The 22,396-nt window shown below is 52.2% G+C and overlaps 1 protein-coding gene across 1 annotated transcript in view; it reads right to left on the bottom strand.

Moving 5' to 3' along the window:
• CSMD2 (CUB and Sushi multiple domains 2) overlaps positions 1-22,396 on the bottom strand; it is a 350,279-nt gene that overhangs the window by 120,636 nt on the left and 207,247 nt on the right. The window contains 6 exon segments of the mRNA XM_048326964.1: positions 3,912-4,028; positions 4,658-4,846; positions 6,093-6,280; positions 7,379-7,517; positions 9,982-10,176; positions 12,561-12,887. Coding sequence (XP_048182921.1) covers positions 3,912-4,028; positions 4,658-4,846; positions 6,093-6,280; positions 7,379-7,517; positions 9,982-10,176; positions 12,561-12,887 — 1,155 coding nt within the window.

Raw genomic sequence — 22,396 nt, 5'->3', positions numbered from 1 at the left:
TCCCAGGGCTTTCTGGAGGTTTTCTGCTCACATGGAGCAGTTCCCTTCCACGAAGGGAAGGTCAGAGAGTTTGGAAATCAACCCAGAGCTTTTCCTGAGGGATTGGGAATGAAGGAATCGTGGGATCATCCCAACCTTTATCCTCACTGATCTGCAGTGTCCCAGCAGAAGGATTTTTGTGAGCCAAGCTTAGGACTGACCTTGGTTAATTGCTTCTTTGCATCCATTCTGTGGAGCCTGGCAGAACAGTTTTAGGCTCACTCTTTCCCCCCCTGCAAAGTTCCACGAAGGCAGGAAACTTCTCAGAGTTTCCAAGTGTTTGTTATTCCTACCAGAAGCACCAAACAGAAATAGATCTGACCTGAAAACTGGGATGTGGGGAAAGCAAAACGGCTTTGGATTCTCACCTGACAGCAAATTTACACCCTCAGCCTTACTAAACCCAGCCTAAGAACAGAACTAACAAGGATAATTCAGTTATCCTGGAGAACAGGCCCCAATTCCCAAATTTTTTAAGGTAAAAACTCCAAGCAGAGGGCACGAGGCTCCTCCAGCACTGGAGGGCTGTGGAAATGTAGCAAAAAGGACTAATTAGGAGCTCATTTTAAAGGATTTGTGCTTAATTAAACCTTTGCTCTGGTCTGAAATTTACTGTGGCACAAAACATCTCTGCAAACACAAGGCTGGGTTGTTTTTTTTTTTTCCTTCTTCCCCCATTCTCTGCAGAAGAAACAGCAAAACAAATTAGAGGGAAGAGAAATCACTTTGAAGCTGTGAGATTAAAAATAATGGCCTCTCTTTAGGGATTTAAATACCTTTAAAATTAAGCTGCTTTTAAACTCCACTTGGACAGCCTGGGAGTCCATAAAGTGTCACAGGAAAATAATTGTTGGAGCAGTAGGGCAATTCCAGGACTCGTGTGCTGGCCACATGGGAGATGTTCCCAAAAACCTTGGAGGAAAGGACCTGAACACCTCCATAAATCCCTCAGGAGGGGCAGATCCTTCTCTGTGACCAGGGACAGGAGCCAGGGAATATCCAGAGCTGGGCCAGGGGGGGTTAGGTGGGATTAAGGGAAAGGTTATTCCCCCAGAGGCTGCTGGGGCACTGCCCAGGCTCCCCAGGGAATGGGAACCTTCCCAAGGCTGCCAGAGCTCCAGGAGCGTTTGGACAGCGCTGCCAGGGACGTCCAGGGTGGGATTTGGGGGTGTCTGTGCAGGGCCAGGGGCTGGGCTGGGTGATCCTTCATCCCTTCCATGATTCTCTGATCATCCCTCCTCCATCACTGGCTTGGCAGGGAATAATTTGGTGCCCTGGGAGGCACCAGCCTTGAATTTTACCCGGTTTTATGGGAATTGAAACAATTCCCATGCCTGGGACACCAAGTCCAGGCAGTGTGGCAGTGGCAGAAATGGGTTTGGGAAATGCAAGAGCAGAACAAGGAAAATCAGGGAAAATGTTGAATGCTCAAGCCATGGGAATAAATTCCCTGCTGGAAGCAGAGTTGTGAAAGCTTGGGATTTAATAAGGACCAAACTGATCCAGTGCTCCTTGATGCTTCAAAACCAGGGAGCTGGGCGGCAGGGACAGCATGGGGGGGGTGTGGAAGTGTTGGGATGTGTCTGGAGGGGTTTGGATTTGCTTGAAGGGGGTCAGGATGTGTTTGGATGAGTTCAGATGGGTAAGGAGGTGTTTGGATGTGTCTGGAGGTGCTTGGATGTGTCTGGAGATCTTTGGATGTGCTTGGATGTGTCTGGCTGTGCTCACACGCTCCCCCACCACAGCCCAGCATCCAAACCCCTTCCAACTTCTGTTCCATAAAACACCAGGACAAAGAACCCCCTTTGCTCATCTCCTCCTTCCACGGCTCTGGGGAATCAACAATTCTCCTCAACAACGGCTCTGAACTGAAAGGGAGCGGGTTTGGATGGGATATTGGGGTGAAATTCCTCCTTGTGAGGCTGGGGAGGGCTGGGATGGAATTCCCAGAGCAGCTGTGGCTGCCCCTGGATCCCTGGCACTGTCCAAGGCCAGGCTGGATGGGGCTTGGAGCAGCCTGGGACAGTGGGAGGTGTCCCTGCCCATGGCAGGGGTGGCACTGGATGGGCTTCAAGGTCCTTCCAACCCAAACCATTCCATGATTTTATGATCTATGGGATTTTCCTGAGGTGCACTTGGCTCCATGCCAGTTACAACATCCTCTAACTCCTCTCCCTCTCATTCCTAAGTGGATTTGGGGATCTCCTGCTCCCAAGCAGCTGCCTGGGTGGAGCTTTCCCAGCCCAGAAAGCTGCCCAGGCACAGGAATTCTGCTGGAAGGGCCCCTGGATGGACACAGGGATCCCGCAGAGTCACCCCTAAAGAGCTGCTGGGGAACAACCTTGGAGGAAGGACCAGCAGAGGTGAGGAGAGGGATAAGCGTCCAAAAAAGATTCTTCTACACCAAACACTCCAAGTCCTCTCTCAGCCTCTGATCCTCCCCTTCCCAGCACAGGAGAGCAGAGCTGAATTCCCAGGGACCTGTAAATTTTCCCTACAACTGCCTGGATTTATGGAGCAGCTCCCACCGTGATTCTCTGAGATTCATTACTGCAGCTAAGGCCAGAATTCCTGGGAAATAAAAAAGCTGGGAACAGCCCCTCAGAGAGCTCACTGGTGTGACAAACATGGGTGGGTTCAAGGTGCTCAGAGGCAGGGCTGAATTCCTTGGATGACCCTGCCCCTGCAGGAAGGGAAGGGCTGTTCCCTCTGCTCCTGACTTGGCCCCAGCAGCGTCTTTAACAGCCCAGGAGACAAAAAGCTCCTGAATTTCCATAGAAATATCCCTGCTTGATGAAAGAACTCCCTGTTTTCTCGAGCCTGGCCAGCAGATTTCCCTGTGGTGTCGGAGTAAAAGCTCCCAGGCCATCAGAGCTGCTCCTCCTCCTATAACAGGGAGCGACTCTGCCGGGGTAAGGCGGTGCGTGATCCCAGCTGGATCAGGAGCGTGGATTAACGGGAGAGGGGATCGCTGCTCCTGCACAGAGCACCTCTCCCAGCTCCCAGAGCTCCCCAAAGCTCTGTGCTGCCCATGGACAAGTTTATTTGCTGGGATACAACCGGAATTGGGCAAACTGGCTGCTGATCCCTGCCTGGAGCTGAGTGGTGCCACGGCGAGGCCGTTGTGGGAGATGGAATTCCCATCCTTTGTGCTCAGCCCAGGAGATGCTGTTGGATCACAGGGAATTATCCCCCTCCTCCAGCCCCAGCACACCAAACTCGCTCTCTAATCATCAGTGCCACCTTTTTCCTTGGATTTTCCTCCCAGACAGGAGCTCGTGCTGCTTGGAGCTTGGACTGAACTCACCCCCTGGCTGTGGGGGAAGGAGAAATGCAGGACTAGGGAAGAGCTGGGAACTCAGAGCCCAAGCTCTGGCCCAGGTCTGGAGCAGATTTATTCCGTGTTTCCACTTCTCCAGCCCTAAAATGCTGCACAGGGGCTGAGCCAGGGAATTAAAACAGAGCTGAAAGAGCCACAGAGCCCCAAATGTGCCAGCAGTGCTGGCAGTGGCAGCTCCTCTCTGCTCCCTGGGGCATTCCTGGCACTGCCAGGAATCCAAACAGCAGCTGACTCTCAGGATAGCTGGATCTCTATCCATCTACACCCTGACTTCCAGGATAATGCCACAAAGGTCTGGAATAAGAGACAACACAAGGCACAGGCTCTGGCTGATGGCACGGAACCATTTTTCCCTCTGAATCCTCTCCACTTTAAAAGGATGAAGAGGTGACACCAAAACCCTCTGGATCTTGCCCAGGGACAATGGAATCACCATTCCTGAGAGGAACTCCTGGATCCCACAGGGAGCAGTTTCTCTCCCGCTGCCCACCACCACCCTCAGTCCTCTCCAAGCACCCCAAAGGTGTCTCACCTTTCCCATGGGATGTTTCTATTGTCCACGTGCAGTTCAAGTTGTTGGGATAAAAATCAGGGAAGCCTGGGGAGAGGATGGTGCCACTGGAGCCACGGATGTAGCCCCCACAGAGAGCTGAAAACACAGAAAAAAGGAGATCAAGAGTTCAATAATCCAGAACTTTTCACAAGCTGGGAGGAGAAAGTGAAAACAAAACCCAACCCAGGAAAATCCAACAAAATACATGGATCAACCCACCAAAATCCAACAAAAGGGACTGATCAACCCATCAAAATCCAACAAAAGGGACTGATCAACACACCAAAATCCAACAAAATACATGGACAAACCCATCAAAATCCAACAAAATACATGGATCAACCCACCAAAATCCAACAAAAGGGACTGATCAACCCACCAAAATCCAACAAAAGGGATTGATCAACCCACCAAAATCCAACAAAATACATGGATCAACCCATCAAAATCCAACAAAAGGGATTGATCAACCCACCAAAATCCAACAAAATACATGGATCAACCCACCAAAATCCAACAAAATACATGGATCAACCCATCAAAATCCAACAAAAGGGATTGATCAACCCACCAAAATCCAACAAAAGGGATTGATCATCCCACCAAAATCCAGCAAAAGGGACTGATCATCCCACCAAGATCCATGGATTAAATGCCACTGGGAGCTTTCCAGCTGCTGCTTTGCAGTGGAGCTGCACAGGAAGGGGCTGCAGAGGTTTCCTCACCCTCACAGCTGGGCAGGGGCCGGCTCCACTGGAAGTTGGGCTCGCACTCCAGGGCCTCGCTGTCGCTCAGGGTGTAGCCGGGGTCACAGCTGAACGTCACCAGCGCTCCCACGTAGAAATCGTTCCCGTGGCGCTGCCCGTTCACCGGGATCCCCGGGTCCAGGCAGTGGTCGGACTGCAGCTTCACAGCTGTGGGACAAAGCAGCAGCGTCACCCCCTCGGGGCGCTGAGGAGCTCAGGGGGAAGATCAACCCTCCCATGGGATTGTTTGGAATCCTGCTGGTTATCCCCAGAGTGAGAGGGTGAAAGGGAGAGAGGGAAATCCCAAAAGTGAGAGAAGGAGAGAGGGAAATCCTCACAGTGAGAGGATGGAGAGAGGGAAATCCTGAAAGTGAGAGGATGGAGAGAGGGAAATCCTCACAGTGAGACGAAGGAGAGAGGGAAATCCCAAAAGTGAGAGGATGGAGAGAGGGAAATCCCAAAAGTGAGAGGATGGAGAGAGGGAAATCCTCACAGTGAGAGGATGGAGAAAGGGAAATCCCAAAAGTGAGAGGATGGAGAAAGGGAAATCCTCACAGTGAGAGGATGGAGAGAGGGAAATCCCAAAAGTGAGAGGATGGAGAGAGGGAAATCCCAAAAGTGAGAGGATGGAGAGAGGGAAATCCCAAAAGTGAGAGGAGGAAACAGAGAGAAGGAAATCCTCACAGTGAGAGGAGGAAACAGAGAGAGGGAAATCCTCACAGTGAGAGAAGGAAACAAAGAGAGGGAAATCCTCACAGTGAGAGGAGGAAACAGAGAGAGGGAAATCCTCACAGTGAGAAGACGGAGAGAGGAAAATCCCCAGAGCAAGAGGAGAAAATGGAGAGAGGAACTGGTGTGGGATTCTGTGCTGGGCCAGGAGCTGGGACTCCATGATCCTTGTGGGATCCAGCTCTGGATATTCTGATTCTGTGAGCTCAGCTCTGTCTCCTAAAATCAAGAATATTCTGCAGATGCTAAAATAAAAATAAAAAACTTCTACAACAACCAAAGGGGGAATGGCTTCACACTGGAAAAGGGGAGATTCGGGTGGGATATTGGGATGAAATCCTTCCCTGTGAGGGTGGGGAGGGGCTGGGATGGCATTCCCAGAGCAGCTGTGGCTGCTGGATCCGTGGCAGTGCCCAAGGCCAGGCTGGATATTGGGGCTTGGAGCACCCTGGGATAGGGGAAGGTGTCCCTGCCCATGGGTTTTAAGTTCCCTTCCAACCCAAACCAGTCTGGGATCCCAGGAAAAGCAGAAAAATCCACTGGCAGCAACTTCCCACTCCCCAGTCCTTGAGCAGTGAGAGCTGCCTGCCACGGGGAAAAAGAGACCCAAGGGGCACGGATTGAGGCCGTGGCACTGCCAGAGAGGCCGGAATGCCAGGGAATTCCACGAACAACGGGCCCTTACTTTCGTATCGGATCTGGAAGCCGATGTCAGAGTGGCTCTTGTCCGTGGTGAACAGGAGGTAGAGGTGGTTGCTGGTGCTGATCAGGAACTGGGGCACCTGGGTGCCATCGTAGACCCCGATCAGGGGCGACGAGTAGGAGCGGCCGTCCCGCACCTCCAGGGTGTCGTAGTTCACCTCTGTCTTGAACCTGGGAGGGACACGAGGGAGCTGTGAAACACCAGCACTGCTCCCTTCTCCTCATTTCAGCCCTGGAGCCACCACGGGGTCAGGGCTGGCTCCTTTCTGCTGCCTGAGCACCTCGCTGAGGGCACCTCTCACACCTTTGGGGTTCCCTTGTGATGCTTCACCTCTTCACCAGGCTGACCCCCACCAGGCTGGAAGCAACTTCGTGCCCCCTGAACAACCCCTCCCACACAGCCAGCCCCAGGGCCAGGAAATCCAGAGAAAGCCAAAAAACTCAGCATTCCCAAGGCTGGAGCGGATCCTCGCTGCTCTGCTCCCCACCAGGAACATGTGAGAGCTCAGCCCCCAGAAAGGCGTCTGAAACAGCCCTGAAAATGAGTGGGAATTCCTCAGGACAGGAAGGGGGGAAAAGCACCATTCCCACTGTTCCTTCCCCAGTGCTGAGTGAGTTTTAAAGCCCTGCCAGGAGCTCGTAAATAAAAAAGGGGAGGGGAGAACCCCAGAGCCGGACACGACGTGGAGCAGCTCATTCCTTCTCCTGGCTGCACCTTGGAATCGCCACAAACACCCTGATGCTGTTTGGAATTTTGTCTCTTTTTTTCTTTCATGTATTCTCTGTGTTCTTTACACAGACATTTGGAGCCCTGCAACCCATTCCAGTTTTCCCTGTTCTTTTCCACGCCCTTTCCCTAAGCAAAAAACCAAAACATGTTCCGAGGGTCTGCACTCTATCTTAGTTCTCCTGGCTACCAAAGACAAACAGCTCTTCCAACACATTTTCATCCACAAAGTACAACCCCATCCGAGGAAGAAAAGACTTGGAAGGGGCTTGACCCGAGAAAAAAAACATTGCAGCACCACTTGTGCTCCTAATCGGTGTTTTTGTGTCAATTATGCTAATTTATGCTAATTTATAAAACCGTATGCACCCCCCGTGTGAGTGGGCTTTGGTGGAGCTTCTCCAGAAGTGCCCCTGGAGGCCTCCAAAGGGAGAGCTGCTCTCCTGTGACCTCCTCACTAAAACGATCTCGAGTTCCATTTCCAGGGTGAGGAAAAGGCGACAGCCAAACCCAGGGGATGTGGGGCTGTCAAAGGTGAGCACCTGTCAAAGGTGATCTTGATGGGGTAGCCTGGCTGGGCCTCGATGACCCAGGCACAGCTCAGCGAGTCCTTGTAGAAGCCAGGCCAGCCTGGGGACAGGATGGTTCCGCTGGGCGACGTCAGGTGGCCCCCACAGGGCGCTGGGGACACAAAAAGGACACAAATCACACAATGATCCAAGCTGGAAAAGACCTTCAGGCTCATCCAGCCCGATGCAGCCGAGGCCATCACTAACCCACGTCCTTGAGTGCCACATGTCGCTTGAAATTGGGGTGAAATTGAGCTGCAGCACCGTGAGATGTCCCCACCCATGAAACGCCTCCCGTGCATTTCAGTCCTGCCACGAGTTAAAAACCACCAGAGCCAGATGAAAAACCAACATTGACTGCTTGGAAATTGCCTTTTCAGCTGCAAATGCAGACACTGCCCCCGTGGGAGCCGGCAGGGCTGGCCTCGGGCCCTGCCTCGGAGGGGATGGGGTAATCATCATGACTGCATGGAAAAGCAGAGGAAACTGCAAGGTCGCTGGGCATTTCAGGTGCCAGAAAACCTCTCCCAGCCCCGCTAATTGAGTCATGGCTTTGCTGCCACCAGGGACGGCACCAGAGCAGGGCATTCATTCCACGCCGTGGTCCCTCGTGCCACCAGCAGGAGCTGCAGGTGCTTTATTGCGTTTTCTGGGTCTGAGGGCCCAGAGGCACAGAAACCCCCACAGCCCTCAGGAACTGCCAGGTTTTGTTCTCCAAGGAGCGACCCAGCGCCAGCCCCAATGTCACCGTGCCCCAGTGCCACCCTGGAGGTGCCATAAAATGCGTCAGCCCCAGCCCCAAAGCTCCCCTGCTGCTCTGAAGGGTGGCAGATCAAAGTCATTTGGTCTCAGCTGGCTCCAAACCAATTATTTTCCCTTTCTGCCCCAAAGCTGCATCATCTCCTGTCAGGATTTCCAGCCTTTTTTCCCCCGTCTCCTTCGTTCCCATTAATTTTTTCAAGTGCTGAGCAGGACTTTAGATCTCTGGGCTTTTCTCCTTGTTTAAAAAGGGCAATTAAAATGTCCAGACTGAAGGGTGAGTCAAAGAAATCGCCAGAGTGATCAGGAGGAGAAGGCAGAAGGTTATCAAATGCAGGAGTTGATTAAAAGTGGATTATTGAATGCATGCTTCCCTTCCATTGTTGAAAATATGTAAATTTAAAGGCTCGTGTTTGAAAGGAACGGGAGCCCTGAATGAAACCCACGTTTTGTCAGGAGCAAAATTATGTAAAAATAGGAGAAGTCCAGCTTTTTATTCTATAAAAGCTGTCGAGGACAATTGATTCCTTCCTCCAATCCCAAAGACAACGGCCAGGATGGTGCAATTCCTGCTGCTCCAGCAATGCAAGACCAATTACTGGAACCCTTTCTCAATATTCCAGGGCTGTTTCTCCAGAGCTCAGTACTTGTTATTCAAATTGCTGCAAACACCAGAGCAGGGCATCACTTCCCTAAGAACACAGGGCACAGGAAGATTTCCAGTCCTAATGAGCTCCTTCCTCACTTCTCTTTTCCAGAGGAGAGGCTTGAAAGTCCTAAAAAAGCTTTGAAATCTGAATTAAAGCCTTTAATTCAGCCCAGCTCCCCCCATGGCAGGGCTGGCTGTTGTGGGCAGGGGATGGGAATGCAGAATTTCTGCTTCTCAGCTGCCAGGGCCCATTGACAGAACTTCTGCCATCATATAAATATCAGCTATTTCACACGGATCAAAAAGCAGGAAGGGAAAACATCACCCTGGATCTTCCACTCCCTGTTGTTTCATTCCCTCCCTGACAGGAGCAGCAGGGAAGCTTTGAGTCATCACCAAACCAGAACCTTTCATTATTACTGTTATTAGAAAAACACCTGTTGGAACGAGAACTGATCCTAAAATCATCAAATAAATACAATAAAAACTCTGCCCAGCGCTCATTCCACACCAAAAAACTGGAAAATAAACGGAGCTCAGGAACGTTTGCACTGAACCTTCCTCCCCAGCAAACTCCTCTGTGCAGACAGCGCCTTCCAGAGCCATGGAAAATCCTGGAAGGTGCTGGCTGGACACTGGAATGTGAGAGTGAGCCAGAAACACGGTCCCAGATCCCAAAAGGCTGCAAAATTCCCCAGGGAATCTCTCTCCCTGCAAAATGGGAATGTTCACCTGGAGAAGGGAAGGATCCCTCTCCCTGCAAGCTCGGAATGTTCACCTGGAGAAGAGAAGCTCCAGGGAGAGCTCAGAGCCCCTTCCAGGGCCTAAAGGGGCTCCAGGAGAGCTGGAGAGAGACTGGAGACAAGGGCTGGAGGGACAGGACCCAGGGAATGGCTGTGAACTGGGAAAGGGGAGATTTGGGGATATTGGGAAGGAATTCCTGGCTGTGAGGGTGGGCAGGCCCTGGCACAGGGTGCCCAGAGCAGCTGGGGCTGCCCCTGGATCCCTGGCAGTGCCCAAGGCCAGGCTGGACACTGGGTCTTGGAGCAGCTTGGCACAGTGGGAGGATCCCTGCCCATGGGAGGGGCTGGAATGGGATCTTTAATGTCCCTCCCACCCCGAAGCAGCCCAGGATTCCCCGCCCAGCCGGCAGGAGGATCGGGAGCACCTTCACAGCGCAGCACGGCGTTGTTCCACACCACGTTGCCCTCCTGCAGCACGCAGGTGACCGTCTCGGCGCCGTGGGTGCGGATGAAGCCCTCGTCACACAGGAAGGACACGGAGCTGCCCAGCTGGAGGCTGTCCCCAAAGCGCTTCCCGTTCACCGGCACGCCGGGATCCGGGCACTCGTTGTGCCGGAATGCTGGGAGAGGAGGAGGAGAGGAGGAAAGGACAAAAGAGAAGAGGAAAAGAGGAAAGAGAAGAGGAAAAGAGGACAATCAGGATCTTGTTTGCCCCATCCCACCCCCAAAATGAGGGTGTTGCACCCCAAACTGAGATCTTCCCCTTCCCAGTCTCTGCCTCAGGCGCAACAGGAGAGGAAGGGGGAGGTTAAAGCTGTTGGAGACAGCAGGAACAGCACCAGGAAAGGTCCTGGAAAACTGAGTTACCTTCTCAGCAACCTTCCACATATAGGAACACATTCATATATAAAAATATTCCACATAGGGAGAGATTTTTTAAAAACCCTAAAAATTTCGGCCTGGAGGGAACATAAGGGAACCACTGACAGGAAAAATGGGAAGATTTAGGGCACCAAGGTTAAAAAGTCCTCTCAGCTCGTTCTCTGGCTGCCACATCACAGAGCCCCCCACTGGCCTGGGATGGAAGGGACCTTAAAGATCACCCAGTGCCACCCCTGCCATGGCAGGGACACCTTCCACTGTCCCAGGCTGCTCCAGCCTGGCCTTGGGCACTGCCAGGGATCCAGGGGCAGCCACAGCTTCTCCGGGAATTCCATCCCAGCCCCTCCCCACCCTCAGAAGGAACAATTCCTTCCTAAAATCCCACCTAAACCTATTCCCTTTCAGCTCCATGCACAGCCCTGCTGGGATAAACCAAGGGACACACAGGAACCACCTCTGCAGGTGCCACCAAGTCCTTGTGGGATTGCAGAGACACCCAGCTCTGGTTAAAGCCCTCTCCAGCAGTTAAAGCTACACCAGCCAAACATTTGGAAATGAGGTGTTAATTCCTCATTAAGTGCATAATTATGCCCTACATCTCCTCACGATGGGAAGGGCCTTGGAGAGGAGCAGCCTGTTAAGGATTAAAGGCTCCAGATTAATCCCACACGGGAGGTTTCAGTGTCTTTAATGCACCTGAGCAGAGCCTGGGAGCTCTGGGTTGCTCCCAGAGCATCTCTGCCCTCACAACATCCCATGATCCACAGGGCTGGAGGGGAAAGGAGGCTGGGGCTGTGCCCTGTGCCCTGGTACCTGTCCCTGGCAGCAGCGCTGCCTCCTCCTCTCCCTTCCCCGACCCCAAGGGAAGGGCCTCGAGGTGTCTGGGAAAGTCAGAACCAATTCACTCATTCCTGAGTCATTCCCAGCACTGAAAAACCTGCCTGAAAAACATCCCCACGCAAGGGCCAGCCCCAGCTCCCTGCAGGAGTACGGGAGAGGCACCAGCAGCGCTCCTGAGGTGTCACCCTCACCCCTGGGTTTGTGGCACCCCCTCACCCAAAGCCCCTCAGCCTGGCTGCAGTTTGCCAAAGGCTTCCTTAGGGCCTCTCATTTTTTATCTTTTTTTCTCTTTAAATAAAGGCCCTGCAGTCAGGGCTGGCAAGGCCATTAATTCATCAGTGCCACCAAAGGCTGGCCTAACAAAGCCACTGCTTGGTTCTGCTGAAGGGGTTTAATAAAGCTCTTTGGAAAATTACAGCACAATATGAGGGTGAAATTACTGAGGCATTCTCTGGGGATTTGAGGAGTGGATTTAGGTGGAGCCAAATCCATCTCTGGAAATTTCAAGGCTTTCTAACACAAGGCAGGGCAACTTTTGCCTTTTTCTACAAAGTTTTGCATCTCTGGCTGTCAGCAAATGAGGGTGGCACTGACTGAGGGACACAGGAACCATCCCAGATCCAACAACTCCTCCTGAGCTGCCCCCAGGGCATCACCTCAGCTCCCTGAGCAGAAAGGAGGCTCCGAGGTGGAGAGCAGAAAGCCCAAAAATCATAAAATCATGGAATGGTTTGGGTTGGGAGGGACATTAAATCCCATCCTATCCCACCCCCTGTCAGGGCAGGGACACTCCCACTATCCCAGGGTGCTCCCAGCCCCGTCCAGCCTGGCCTTGGACACTGCCAGGGATCCAGGGGCAGCCACAGGTGCTCTGGGAAATCCATTCCAGGGCCTCTCCACCTTCACAGGGAACAATTCCATCCCAATATCCAACCTTATCAGCTTCAGGTCATTCCCCTCATCCCATCACTACGCTCTTTTCCAAAATCCCTCTCCTGATGGAAGAAGCTGATGGAAGAACCCAAATCCTGGCTGCCATGGACAGATAATCCAGAACCAAACTGGTTTTTTTTGTGGACAACACTTCCATAACCACAAAGAATCTGTGCCACCAGCTCTAAACTTGCCACCAATGCTCCCTCACCCAACTCCAAACCTGAATTAATCCCCAATTTTCACGTTCACCCCGGCATTCCAAGAGCTTTGGCGAGACCCATCCCTGCAGTCTCCAGCACGGATCTGGAGTTTAAAGCCCAGGCAGAAGGAAGGGTGGAGCACTCACTGGTGAAGGTGATGTTGAAACCTCTCTTCTCCATGGAGTGGTCAGTCTGGAACTCCAGCCTGGCCACGTGGCCGCTGCTGGTCAGCGAGGAGGGGATCTGGCTGCCTGAGAAGGTGCCCAGCACCGGGGACTCGGCGGTGCCGCCGTCCTTGACGGCCAGGAAGTCGAACTGGGGCTCCACATCAAAGTCATTGAAGGCCAGGTGGATCCTGCTCTCGGGGTTGGCGATGATGAGCCACACGCAGTGCAGGCTGCTCCCGTACTCCTCGGGGTAGTTCGGGGACAGCACGATCCCCGACGGGCTGGTGAAGTTGAAGAAGCAGGAAACTGCAAGGGGAAAGGGCTGTCAGTCCCACGGCACATCCCACAGCCATCCCTGCCCTCATCCCCACCCCGAGCTGCGACGCTCCCACACGCTCCTGCGAGGGCTCAGTGGTTTATTGGCAGGGGGAAGCAGCGACTCCCAGGCTGCCAGAGCCCACTGTCAAACTTGTCATCATTTAAATACCAGACACTGCCCGTGGATCCAAAACCATGATGGGAAAACACCACCCCGGATCTTCCATTCCCTGTTCTTTAATTCCCTCCCTGACAGGAGCAGCAGGGAAGCTTTTGGTCACCACTAAACCAGAATCTTGTGGTCACCACTAAACCAGAATCTTGAGGTCACCACTAAACCAGAATCTTGTGGTCACCACTAAATCAGAATCTTGAGGTCACCACTAAACCAGAATCCTTTATTATTGGAATAAGAAAAACACCCATCCTTCAGGACTTTGGGTGGTTTTCCCACTTTCCAGCCCCTTCCAGGTTTCTTTAACAGCAGGAGGAAAATGTCTCTCTGGTGGGATTTGGCATTTTCCAGGTGAATTCTCCCGTGCATCCCTCAGGAAAGCCTCCCAAGAATCCAGTGGGTGACTTGAGCTGGTGCAAATAAAACCAGCGTGAAACAAGTCAGGTTTTGCCTCAACATTTTTTGCTGTGGCCGTGGCCCAGCACATCCCACAGCACCTGGAGCAAGGAACCAGCTCAGTCACTCCGGGCACTGCTCCAGCCTCCCCTGCTGCTGTCCAGGCTCAGCTCTGTCACCCACAGGTGACACATCCGTCCCAGGGAGCTGCAGACTCCTCGGGGCTTGCTTAAAAATAAAATCTGCCCTTCCAAGCTGCCCTTTCCATCTACCGAGTTCATTTTCCTCTCCAGATTCACCCACTGCATTCCCCAAACTCCTTCCATGCCCGTCCCACAGGGAGTATCTGCGGGATACAGCAACAAATGGAGTCCTTGGAGAAGGAGCTGTGAGTTAATTTGCCTTTGTTTGTGCCCTTGGGAAGTCGTTTACACCTGGCTGAGCACTGGGAAATGCAGGATGCTCCCTGGAACAGCCCAAGAACCTTCCCAAGCGCCGGGGGTTGGGATAAACCAGAGGAGCCCTGGCAGAGGGGAAGCTCCTCTTCCCAGCACAAATAAATCACCGACTTCTGCTGGGCCAGCACATTCCCAAAACCAGGCACCCAACCAGGCTGCCATTCCCACGGAAATAATTAAAACCAGGCTTAAAACGAAGCTGAGGGGAAGAGTGTGCATGAAAAACCCTCCAGCTCTCCAGGGGCTCCATCCATCCCGGGCTGCAGCTGCCAAGGCCCATTAATTTGGGAAGGCAAGGCTGCCTTTGAAGTGCTACCTGCCCAAAGTTCGGGATATTTTATGTATGGCTGCTTTGCTCATCCTTTTTCCCCATCACCACCCTTGGTAAAAGCCATTATTGGGAACATCCATCTCCCTAATTCCTGGCACAGAGGATGAGCCTGGCTTGGGGTTGGCATTGGGACAATTATCTGGATCACTGCTCTGCCTCCCTCTGTTATTTTCCCTCTGTCTCCCCTCACCACTTAATGGGTTTGGATCAAAGAATTCGGACGTTCCCGTGACGTTCTCAAGGCCACGGAGCTGCACAATCCATTCCCTGCTCTCAGCCACGGCGAGAGCAGATTAAAGAGCAAACAAACTGCAAAACATGCTCGGGATTTTTGGGCTCTCTCTCTACCAGACGCTGCAACACCAGGGGATGCTGTCAAATAATTCTGTCAGCATAAGCACGGTGTAATCTGCCTGGGAAAAATTAGAAATAAATGCATTCACACCCAGGGAAATGTCTCAGCAGCAGGGATGAAGTGTCTCCTATAAATTTTTAAATCCAAGGGGGGAAATTAGCATTCAGCCAGGACCTCCAGCAGCCCAGCAAGAGAGAGGTGCAGTCTCTAGTTCAGAAAATAAAACAACAAAGGACTTGCTGACAAAGGGGAGAGGAGCAGAGCGAGGGAAGAATATAAAATTAACCTTTGCCAGATAAAACAAAGTGACAGATTAAAGAGGAGCTGATAAAAAAAACCTCTCCAAGAGTCTCCACTGCAGGGAAGTAAATGAGGATTCTGATTTTCCGTAGGATCAGTGAGGAGAAAGGCAAGTTGGAGCTGGAGGACCAAGGCCACTGCCCCAAGGTGTGGCCAGGAAAAAGCTCTCCTTGTTGGAGAGGGGAGCTGGAATCACATTCCAGAGGGGAACATCCAGCCTAGGAAGCCAGAAGGTTTATGAACAAGACCATGGGGCCTGTGAGATGATTTTCTTCTTCTTTTGAAGCAGAGGACCTTTTTCTTCACCGTGGAAGGAGCTTTTTCTTCACTGTGAGAGGAGATTTCAGCTCTGGCTCTGGATCCACGTCAGCCTCCCTGGAGCTGGACACTGGGATAAATCAGGAGCTGTTCAACAACGTGTCACAGCCAGGGACAGGCTGTCAGGAGGAAGATGATGGCAGCAGGAAAGGTGGGAAGCAGCCCAGCTCCACCTGTCTGGGGCTGCTGGAGCATCCCAAAGAGCCCTGAGGAGCAGGAGTCACTCCCAACATGACAGAGGCCAGCCCTGCTGCCTGCAGCCCGTCCATCAGCATCAGCGGGCTGGGAGCATCCCTGGCTGCAATTAATATTTATTATCTTCGTTCTTAAATGCCAGGAGAGGCCATTTCATGACGTGCACAGCACAGGGGCCCGTTTGCAAGGCTGGTCCTTGTCAATAATGGCTGTATTTGCCAATAATCGTTACCTGTGTCAATAATCATTACTGCTGATCGAGTACTGCAAAGGCAATGAGGAAAATCCCTTCATTAAACACAGAATCCATCCCAGCAGACACAAAGCAGCGAGAGCACGTCAGTAATGAAGCAGCACAGGGATTTATTCATCACAGCAGGATCCTGCCTTGATTGAGAGCACTGGAACAGCGGAGGAGCAGCTCCTTGGTTCTTCCCTCAGGAGTGGGACATGGATGTGAGCACGGATCAGCCAGGAGTTCTCCAGCAGCACCTTCAGCAGGAGCAGTTCCTGCATTCTTCTCTTCTCTTCTCTTTTCTCTTCTCTTCTCTTCTCTTTTCTCTTCTCTCTTCTCTTCTCTCTTCTCTTCTCTCTTCTCTACTCTCTTCTCTACTCTCCTCTCCTCTCTCTTCTCTTCTCTCCTCTCCTCTCTCCTCTCCTCTCTCTTCTCTTTTCTCTTCTCTTTTCTCTTCTCTTTTCTCTTCTCTCTTCTCTTCTCTTTCTCTCACTGTTTTTCCTCTTTTATTCTGCCTTCCCAAGACCATCTCACCTCCTCACCCACCATCTCTCTTCTCCTGTACCTGGCTCCAGACATTCCATCCCTGCTCATCCTGCAGGAGAATCCAGGCCTGATCCTGGAGAGGTCACACTGTGGGAGCAGGAAAGGCACCGGGGTCAGGAGCCAAAAACCAAGCAGGGAATCACTGGAATAATTGCAGTTTCCATGGAAATGATCAAAAAATCCTGATTTTTCTCTCAGTTTTTAGATCCTGCTCCCACAGACTGTGACCTCTTGGGAGAGAGCTGGGAGACAGGAGTGCATTTTCTGCCTTGCATTTGCTTTTCTCCCAAGATCCCTCCTCCAGGCAGAACTTGGTGATGGACTGGAAACGCAGGAGCTCAGCAGGAGCCTGGTTAATGCCCAGCATTCCTGGGAAGAGCTGCCAGTGCTGGAAGCTCAGGGCCCTGCTCCAGCTGGGCAGCAAAGTGCTTCACATTTTGTGTTCTCCTCTTTCTGGATCTGCTGTTCCAAGGGGGGAAAAAAGAAAAAATCTGCATCTCATGGTGCCTCTTCCTCCTGAAAACTCTCCGGCACCACAGGGCAAGTGGGAGGCGAGGGAAGGAGTCTGGAGCAAAATTAACTGGGAGGGTTTTGTTGTTTCGGAGCAACAAAACTCAGCTCAGTCCGGGGGTGGCACTGCAGGTGTGAGGAGAAGAATGAAATCCAGGCAGGGTTTGGGAAGCAAATCTTGAGGAAAACATCACTGAATTTAAAACAGACGCGCAGGGAAGGGCAGGTTTCACTGCCACCCACTCCGGCAGGAGCAGGGATTGGGTCTGGGAACAAGCTGGAGCTTTTTAAAAGTTTTTGGGAGCTGCTGATCCACACTGGGACAGGGCTGGGCTGGCTCCTGCCGGGGATCCTGCAGCCATCTGCTCCTGGGCCGTGCTCCAAGGCTCTGCACCGAGATCCTCTCCCGTGCTCCCACCGATGCCAACAGAACTCTTCCTCTCTCAGCAGTCTCCCTCGGGAATTTTTGCAGTGGTCACAAGAAGTTGGAAGTTTATGGCTGCTTTTTTTGGTCCAAAAAAAACCTCGTGGTGCTCCTCTGCACCTCTGGGGGGTTGGGCAGCTCCTCCCTCCTCTGCCAAGTGCTGAATCCGGCTCCGCAGGCTGGGATGGGAATGTCCCCACACATTCCCAACCCCACAAGTGCACGAGGAGCAAGTCCTGACCCCCTTGGGCACCCCAAAACGTGTGGGGTGAGGGCAGCTGCTCCCCTGAGCGTGGCCAGGTTGGGTCACTCCTCAAGCTCTGCTCGTGGGGAGCAGCAGAAAGACCCTAAACCCCAAACTCTACCACATCAAACTCCACCCTGGAAGTGGGAACGTCCCACTGCAGCTTCCTCAGACGCCCACCCCATGAGAGAAAGGTTAAATAAGGCAGGAATAACACGGGAAGTTCTCCACAGACCAGATGGATGATGGCAACACCACACCCCACATTCCCATTTTGGGACACAGGGAGGGGACAGACAAAACCCCCTGGATAAAGCCAGAGTCATTTCAGATGTGTGTGAAGAGGAGGAACCCACGGAACCCGCCCTGCTGAGCAATTCCTGTTAGGAACAGGGAAACAGGGAAACAGGGAAACGGGGAAACGGGGAAACGGGGAAACGGGGAAATGGGGAAACAGGGAAACAGGGAAACAGGGAAACAGGGAAACAGGGAAACAGGGAAACAGGGACAGGACAGCCCATCTGGAGCAAAATCCCCTCAGGGGAGCAGATCCACGGGTCCAGTCAGGAAATGACAGCATGGAGACAACTGCAGGGAGCTGCATCCTCCTGGGATTGCAGCTGGGAGCACCCCGGAGTGGGCACAGCCAGGAGGAGCTGCCCCGATGAGGACAACAGAGCTGGTCACATCTGTGGGGTCACACCCCAAACCCCACACTCTGGCCTGGCCACTGCACCCCAAAATTCCTGATAAACCCCGAGAAGTCCCGGAGCAGCAGCTCTCAGGGGGAGGATTTTTCTCCTGGCTTTACAATGGTGAGTAAGAACTCGCTGGCAAAGTGACACCGAGGAGCAAATGGGCTCTGGTTGGACGCAGGTGGACGCCAGATTTCCTTGGATATGGACACCATGGGAAGTTCCCAGCTGGAGTGACAGGTTGGAAAGATGTGCAGCTGATTTGGGACATCTCCCAGGGAAGAGCCCTCGAACAGTCACAGGAAGGAAACAGAAAATTTTCATGTAGGTTACACCAAAAAAAAAACCAACCAAAAAAACCCAGGCTGAGGAGCTCATGGAGGACAATTCCAAGGCAATTCCCTGGCACTGGGAAGCTGCTGCAGTGATTCCTGCCCGGCCCAGCACTGAGAAAACACTGCAGGCTCACCCTCTGCTGGGGCAGAGCTGCAGGACGAGGGCTGGGGGCTGAAGGGCCCTGCTGGAAGCGAGGCAGGGAAGGGCCTGGCACGGCTGCCAGCGAGGAATCAGGCTGTGAACAACAGCTACAAATCCCTCAGGATGCAGCATCGGGGTAATCCTGCTGCAGCTCATTCGCTTCCCTCCCTGCCAGGACAGGCTGCATCTCTGCTTGGGGCCATGAGGAGCATTCCCCAGGGATTTGCTGCTCCAAACCCCTCGGATCAAGGGCAGGGAGAAGGTGGGGATGGGACCTCAAGGAATCCCAACAGCTGCAGGGCCCATCCCAGCCTGGAAGGGATCCAGCTGCTGGTGCTGGGATGTGATGGGTGCTCCACCAGGGGCAGGGGGGACACTCTGGGGCAGCCACCACTTCCCTGTGGTGGTTTTTTTTTTGGCAGGAATAACTGGAGTGTGTGTCTGCCATGACAGCAGGAAAATGGGACCAGGGAGCTTCATAAAAACATCATCAAAAATAAAAAACCCCCACCTGGCAAAACAGTCTGGGAATAAAAACTCATAGAATCCCTCAACTTCTCCCCAAATCCAGTGGAAGCAGCGGCATCCACAGTCCAGAGCCAGCTGGAGAAGGAAAACATTTCCAGCAGGAGGGAGAAACATTCTGGAAGTGAATCTAAACTGTTCCTTCGGCACGGCACAAAGAGGAGTTAAAAGGAAGAGTCTGAAAGGAAGAGGGGGAAAAAGAAGAGGAAGGAGGGGAAAATAATGAGCAAATTGATATTCATCATTTAGAGCCAAATGAAAAGCTTGTCAGTGGTATAAATGGTGCTGGTTTATTCACTGTATGGCTGAGAAAACATCCCCTGAACTCTGCATTCCCAGGCTTCCCATGGATTGGAGCACACAGAAGGTTTGCAGTCCTTCCAAGGAGGAGCTCGGGCTGTTCAGCAGGTCTAATATGGGATTAACAGGATGAAAAATTTTTTTAAAAAGGAGCAATTATCACTAAGGAGAAATGAGATTTTTTTAATGAAAATAAGATTGGAAAAGGCTGGGAAGGAACAGTGAGGAGAAATGGGCTGGGGTGGAGGTTCTCAGGGAATGAGAGAGAAAAAGAGCAAATCTGCTCCAAAGCCAGGGAAGGAAAGAGCCCATGGAACAGAATTCCAACAGGAAATGCTCTGGGCAACGCCCTCTGCTCTGCCCAGGGGAATGCTGTGCGTGAGCAGGGTGAGAATACAGAGGTGCAACAGCACAACAACGGGAAAAGCACTGGGAAGGGCTGAGATCCTACAGCAGGACCAGAATCCCTGGAGTGAGGATCAGCTCAGGAGTCTGGAGGAGGCCAGAACTATCCTGAGAGAGCACGGCTGCGAGTGTGGCCCCTCCACTGCAACATTCCCAGGAATGACCACGCTCACTCTTATCCCAATCCACTCAAACAGAGCCAGGACTGAAAACGTTCATCCAACCCGTCCAAACATCCCTGGGAGCGAACAGATTTATCCCCAGTCCATTTAAACATTCCCAGGAATGAACAGGTTTGTTCCCAAACCCATTCAAACATTCCCAGGAATGAACACATTTATCCCAATCCATTCAAACATTCCCAGCAGTGAACATGTTTATCTCAAATCCTTTAAAACATTCCTAGCAATGAACACGTTTATCCCCAATCCATGAACACGTTTATCCCAAATCCATTCAAACATTCCCAGGAATGAACACGTTTATCCCCAGCCCAGTTAAACAGACCCAGGAACAAACAAATTTGTCCCAAATCCACTCACACATTCCCAGGAATGACCATGTTTTTTCCCCAATTCATTCAAATATTCCCAGGAATGAACAGATTTATCCCCAATTCATTCAAACATTCCCAGTCTATCCCAAACCCAAACATTCCCAGAAACGAACGTATTTGTTCCCAATCCATTCACACATTCCCAGGAATGAACACGTTTACCCCCAATCCATTCAAACAGACCCAGGAATGACCACATTTGTTCCCAATCCAATCAAATATTCCCAGGAACGAACAGATTTATCCCAAACCCAAACATTCCCAGAAATGAACATGTTTGTTCCCAATCCATTCACACATTCCCAGGAATGACCCCATTAATCCCAAATCTCTGCCGAGCGATGCCAACCAACCCAGCCCTGCCGGGGTCAGTGCAGAACCTCCCTCACCCAAGGTTTTTTTGGATGCACAAATCCCCTTCTTTTTATTCCCCCACCATTGAATTCCCTGTCAAACACGAGACGGGTCCAGAAAACCTGGATTTTCCAAGTCTGATCCCAACAAACTGAACCTGCACCAGAAATTCCGGCATTCCCTGGAATGATTCTCCCAGAACTGGCAGAGGGCAGCCAAACCAAGGCAGCAACGCTGCCCTTGCTGCCCGAGGCGGTGACAAATGGCATTTATTGTCACTCCCACTGCCACAGTCATCCCCACGGAAAAGGACAAAGGACGGCACTGCCCGAGTCAAGCATTGAGAGAAAACTGCAGGATGGAAACTTGGGAAGCACAGGGAAAGGCAGGAGGAGCAGGGAAGGCAAGAACAGAGATCCTTGTAAGACTCTCTCACTGCAGAACCCCCCCAGGAGCAGCAGGGCCCTGCTCTTTCTGTCAAATAAACCTCGTGAAGCGAATTTTGGGGGCCTCCCACAGCAAACAAAATCAGATAATGAGGGGTTTCTTCCCTACTCCACACGAGGATGTTTGAACAGCAATTCCCAGCCTGGATTGGGAGGTTTGGCAGCCCTGGAATGTCCCTCTCCCCCACCACATCCTCCATCCTCGGTGTCAGCACAGTGAGAGCAGCTCCAGAGCTGGAAGTATGGGGCTGGTTCTCCATTTATAAACTGAATCATCTCCTGAGCCACAGGGAGCTTCAGCTGGAATATTCCATCCCTCAGAGTCCCCAGCATCAGAGCACAACATTTCTGTGAGGGAGCACAAGGGTTTTTCCTTCAGGGATATTTCTCCAATGGCCCCTCCTGAGCCCATTTTGCTGAGAAAAGGGAACAAACTCTGGACAAAATCGAGTTCTGGGGTGTCCTGGGTGCGGAGCTGCCCTGGCCTGTGACAGACACCACATTCCTGAACCCTGGAAATGCCATTTTTAACGACAACAACAGGACTACGGAGCTGATTCGAGCGGTGCAGGATGGTGGAGAGCAGGGAGAAGTTGTTCAGCCATCACCCACAGCCAGACACTGCCAGGAACAGCCACCCAGCCACCCACACTGAACAGAAATAAACACCCCCACACACAGGGTATGGGAACAGACACTCCAACATCCAAATTGAACAGGAACAGACACCCAGACACAAATTGCACAGGAACAAACACCCAGACACCCAAGCTGTGCAGGGATAAACACCCAGACAGGCACAGGGGACAGGGACAGACACCCAGACACCTGAATTATACAGAAACAAACATTCAGACACTCAAATCCCACAGGAACAGACACCCAGACACCTAACTTGTACAGAAACAAACACCCAGACAGCCACATTGCACAGGAACAGACACCCAGACACTCAAATCCCACAGGAACAGACACCCAAACACCCAAATTGAACAGAAACAAACGTTCAGACACCCAAATTGAATAGGAACAAACACCCAGACACCCAAAGCCCACAGGAACAGACACCCAGACACCCACATTTTACAGAATCAAACACCCAGACACCCACATTTAAGAGGAACAAACCCTCAGACACCCAAAACGCCCCCAAATCACACAGAACAACCCCCAGCTCAGCACACCCACAACCCGGGGCTGCCCCTCCACCCTCAGAGCTGCAGATTCCCAGAGGGAGCTGGGAACCCCCCTG

The sequence above is a fragment of the Corvus hawaiiensis genome, chromosome 23 (assembly GCF_020740725.1).
Source record: "Corvus hawaiiensis isolate bCorHaw1 chromosome 23, bCorHaw1.pri.cur, whole genome shotgun sequence".
Lineage (NCBI taxonomy): Eukaryota > Metazoa > Chordata > Aves > Passeriformes > Corvidae > Corvus > Corvus hawaiiensis.
Note: the sequence above shows the minus strand (reverse complement) of the source record. Positions and strands in the feature narration are given on the sequence as shown.